This window comes from Montipora foliosa, chromosome 4 (genome assembly GCF_036669935.1).
Source record: "Montipora foliosa isolate CH-2021 chromosome 4, ASM3666993v2, whole genome shotgun sequence".
Taxonomy (NCBI): domain Eukaryota; kingdom Metazoa; phylum Cnidaria; class Anthozoa; order Scleractinia; family Acroporidae; genus Montipora; species Montipora foliosa.
Window position 1 is genome coordinate 20,674,460 of NC_090872.1, and position 5,000 is coordinate 20,679,459.

Below are 5,000 nucleotides of genomic sequence, written 5' to 3' on the forward strand. Positions count from 1 at the left end.
GTGATGAATGATGTCAGTAGGTTTCGTACACCATCATGCCTTTGTGCCACAAACCCTCCTTTTTTACAAGAGAGGGCGTGGCCAACATTGAATCTATCCCCACAAACGCACTGGGCTGGTAGGTCGGTGAGAGGCAAGTTGTAACGTAGCCGCAGAGAGTCTCTGAATTCTTGCTTGTTAGGAGCTAGACCTTGATCTTTGAGGGGGATCGCGTTAAGCCAAGAGCTGGCCCCTTTGTCTCTTGCTTGATTGGCCAATCGAAGAAGATCAGGGGAGAGGGTGGAGTCAATCGACTCCATTTTTGCCTTTTCCCTTTCGGCCTTTAGCGCCTGGTGGTGACGTTTCAGCTCCTCTACGGAATTTTCGCCTGTTATCATGATGGTACTCTGAGTTGTTATGGAGTCTACATGTGCGGCTGTGATTGATGCTGATGCGGTAAACTGTTGTGGTGCTTCCGATCTCAGATCCGGCACGCCTAGTCCCCCTTGGGCCGTTGTCAAGGTAGCGAGTTGGCGCACTTCGTCGGGAAGGGGCTCTGTCTGGCCAAAGAATGTTGGAAGTAGTAGATCGTCGATTACCTCCTGGACTGGGTCGATATAGTCCTCAAATGACTCAATTGTGCGAAGAAAATAAGTAAACTTGGACTTGAACCCCTTCGTAAAAGCGATATACGCTGCGTGGGGCTGATTCTTAGCAATTTCTGATAGTGTTTCAAGTTCCCCTTTCCATGCACGCACTTTCTCCTTACAATACATATCCTTGTATTCTTGTGATCCAATGACCGCTCCTAGATGACGTTGACCCTCAATAGTGATATTAACTTCATCACCGAATACTCTCGCTGCTTCTGCGGCAGCTTCCTCTGACTTTACTATAAGCCAACTCTTTGACCCATTCACAAGGTAACCGAACTTCTCTCCTTCCTGACTCAACAGCTTGTACCAATCGTAAAGCGATGTGATTACTCCACCGCCTGCCGAATCATCCGCGAGCCATGCTTGTTTAACCCCCGGGCAGTGTGCTCTCAAATAATAAATCATCATTGATGTATTAACCGAGTACCAAGCCATAGCAAGGGGGTCGCCCTGTGTTGTCCCCTCCTGTGAGAGTATTTCACCTCCCCCACAGATGAAAAGTCTAGATGGGCTTCTGTAGGTGTTTATTATATAAAGCGCTATTTCCTTGCATAAAATCTGAATGTTGTGCAAAGCTACAGATCTGTTCATTTGGTTAAATGCATTACTTGCATCGATCAACAGTACTCCATCTGATCCCTCCTCATCAAAAACCTGGCTCATGGCGTGTATCGCGGCCTCTGCCCCTGCGCTGTGGCCTGCACAAACTTGTAGGGGCCCCGCAGCATCCTTGATATCCTCTTTAAGGAAGACGGACACAGTTTTACCTATTATCCGTCTCAAAACCTCTCCGACACCGATTGGACGAATTCCCGGATCTTTGTCGAGCGGTATAAGCCTGCATGATGTATATGCCTCCAACAAAGACGGGTGGTACGACTTTGTGAGTAGTTGTCTTGTAAATATGGCTAGCTCTTCCCTTAACATTTTCCCTTCGTTCTTAAAATTCTTTGAGCATAAGATCCGTTTGTAAATTTCGGAATCCATTCCTGATGGTCCCGCGGAGCCTTTGGTTCTACTGGCTGACTTAAAAATCATTTCCTCATCTATGAGGTCAAACACACCTGGTGGGATAGAGTTGATCGGGCCATGTAACAGGCTCTCCTCTGCAATCTCAGCGGCTTGTGGATGTTTGTCTTTTAGCCCTTGCAGGACTGCAGGTGATAGATCGAGCAAACCTGATGAACTCTCATTCTCCAAGAGTTTTAAAGCTGCTGACAGTTTTCCTTGCATAACAAGCTTTGCGAAAACCTTAGAAAGATCTTCCACTGTTCTTGCCTTCTTCGAACTCTTAAACTTTCTCTGGATAAATCTCACTTCGCTGAGCAACTGGCTAAGATCTCCTTGCCTCCAGAGTGTTAAACGGCGCTTTAATGCTGCGCTATGCTCTTTACTTTTAGAAGTTGCGGAAGGCTTTTGCAGGATCAGGGTTGGAAGTACCATGAAGGCCTTTAAAGCGATTGAGTTCAGGTCGGAATTGACATTGAATTGCCTGATCCAAAAAGCCAGTTCTTCGACGAAACTCTTCCCGGCTCGGCCAGACGGTAGATTAAAGATGTTTCTCCTGTAGTGGACAATTTCATCATAGATAGCATTTATTGAATTGCAGAAGCTTTCGTGGCTGATATCGCCCCATTTTTTGTTCTTAATTTCAGAGGGAAACACCTCGTAGTCGGGCAGGTTTGGCTTTATTTTTTGATCTGGTAATTCGCTGGATGGTCCCGTGGGGGGTTGTTGGTTGCAATCGCGTGACTGATCGATTAGTAGGCTATGCAAATTCGATTGCGCTGAATTAGCATTTTCAACTTGGCGAAGACTTTGATTTCTTTGTGAGCCATCTTGAATATTATTTCCTTCGAGTACCAACTCTCTCTTGGCCGGCTCGCTCTCAGACTCAGAATACTCTCAGAATACTCAGAATCTGGTAATATCCACCATTCTCATGACTCGTAATACGGATAACACAGTGATAAAGTGAGGAGAAATCAGATGCTGGTGAGCCTGAGGGGTTTGAGATGGTGGGCGTTACTTTTCATCCGGTCGATTTTCGTGGTGAGGCCCTGCTGTGAATGAAACTGGATCGGAGATAAAAGGTATTTTTATTTTGTTTAGGTGGCCCCAAGGCATCAGAGCCAATGGATTCTTGTTACTCAATTCTGAAAAGGTAATAGCTTAAGTTACGTCACCATTCGTGTTATCAAGTGATAAAGAGATTCCGCGAACACCTTCGCGATGTTGAGAAGAATGACAAAGATGCATCTAAGCCAGTCGCTCGTCATTTTAATCTCCCTAACCACTCCAAAAAACACATGGCTATCTGCGGCCTTTCCCTACATCTAGGTACGACGGAAAGCCGCAAGAATCTAGAACAAAAAATATATCTTCCAAATCGGCACCCTTAATCCTCACGGTATTAACGAACGCTTTTCATTTAACTAATATATTCCTATTTTTCACGTTGCCATGTTACCACCAATAGCGTAGCTCCTACTCTACTATAAATACTACACGTAACCAATAATTCCTCGATTCGCTCTGACGAAGGGCTAACGCTCGAAACGTCAGCTTTCAGAATCTCTGTACGGTGGCCAATTTACATTATCAACTCCGTTGATAAAACCAAATTTTGGCATGCGACAAAAGTCTGGCAGAACTTCTGTCAGACTTTTGTCGGGGGATACTCGGAAAAAATCCGAATGCTCCTTCTAGCAGGAGTCGATTAACCTACGAACCTCCGGTGACTAGTTCGGATTCTCTACCACTGAGCCATAGGAGACTCGAAGGAGCTTAGATCATTAAACGAGAGCATCCGAACTAGTTATCGGGAGGTCGTAGGTTCGATTCCTGCAAAAGACCACTCGGATTTTTTCCGAGTATTCCCGAGTCATCATTGATTTTAACTCATTTTTTGCCCGTTTCATACAGACATCGAGCAACTTCTCAAAAGACCCGAGAGACAAGTTAAAATAAGTGAATCTTAAGATTTTTGATGATAACAAGCACCTGCCTGTCGTTCGCCGTTTCACGTAGAATGCAATGCAGTACTAAATCTCTTTAGTTGCAAAGAAATTTTCGTGTCAGCCTGCGTTGCAAGCCTTTTCGGATGTGGGGTTCACAACGAAATGAGAACGCGAATCGAGATTTTCAATGCTTCAGCCACGCAAAAAATGAAGCGAGTGCAATAATTTCAGAGAGAGGGGAGGGGTATTTTCGCGCGACCAGACCAGAGTGCGAACAAGTTTCTTCAAACCTCCTCTTCTACACCGTATGCTTGCTACGAAGCCTAACCCCATGTTTTATCTTGACTTTTGGTTTATATGTTCATCGCCCGTTAATGTTGAGGAGTTTCTTCTTTCCTGCAGGGTAAAGTGATCTTTATTGTTTTTATTTTTAGATGTCAAAATCGACAGGGAACTTTCTCACCTTGGGACAAGCTGTGGACAAATTTTCAGCTGACGGTAAAGGCAATTTATGTTGCAACTGAGTGACGTAAAGCCGGAACTATAGGGGTATTTACATGAGACCGAGACGAGCTCAGACCGGCATGAGTTCGTATTGGCCTCCATACATTTCTTTTCATGCGTTTACATTAATAGACCAATTCGATATATTAAAATTCAGTCCTAAACAAAAGACATCATCTCGAGGCTCTGGGGAATAAATGTAAGGATTTGTATGAGTTTATTCCCCAGAGCCTCGAGATGATGCCTTTTGTTTTCGACTGAATTTTAATATATCGAAATTGGTCTATTAAAACTTCATTTGAAAATATCATGAAAAAAATTGCTTTGAGATACGAACACATTATTTTTTGGTCTTCATTAATGCAAAGGCGTCTTTTAGTGTTTTGAAATTTGACTGAAATGGCGTGACACTGCCCCTTTAAAACCGCAAATGGGCAAACAAAAGTAAAAAATTGACAATACATGGAATTTATTGAAACGAGTCATAGGAAATTCGCCTTTTGCCAAAAATCAAAGAAACCTGCTTGATTTTAGTACCATTGTTGTCGGTTAGCAACAGATCTCAAACAACTCGAAGTGCATATCACCTCAAACCCAGTTTTCCACTTTATTTATTTTCCGAATTCGTCCCAAATATATTGTGTTGTTTTTAGAACCTTAGGAATTAAAATGCACTTTTTTGTCTGCTTTGAAAGACAGCAAAATGCAAAGCAGTCTATGACGTCAACCCGGTATTAAACCCATTCCACCTTCACTGCTCGGTTATGGATCAAAGTATAACCACTTTTTCCGTCTTTCAAAGCAAATAAAAAGTGAATTTTCGATTCAAAAGTTCTAAAAACAACAAAATGAATTGGGGACGATTTCAGAAATAAAAAAAAGTGGACGGCTGTGTTGAGGT

At 43.3% G+C, this 5,000-nt stretch overlaps 1 protein-coding gene and 1 pseudogene across 1 annotated transcript in view; one reads left to right on the plus strand and one right to left on the minus strand.

The window, feature by feature from the left end:
* LOC138001115 (uncharacterized) overlaps window positions 1–1,146 on the minus strand; it is a 1,678-nt gene extending 532 nt beyond the window's left edge. Inside the window, exon 1 of the mRNA XM_068847778.1 lies at window positions 1–1,146. This exon is cut by the window's left edge and continues 532 nt beyond it. Within this exon, the coding sequence (XP_068703879.1) occupies window positions 1–1,070 (1,070 nt within the window). The 5' untranslated portion in view covers window positions 1,071–1,146.
* A 1,474-nt stretch (window positions 1,147–2,620) lies between these two features.
* LOC138000239 (leucine--tRNA ligase, cytoplasmic-like) overlaps window positions 2,621–5,000 on the plus strand; it is a 57,125-nt pseudogene continuing 54,745 nt past the window's right edge.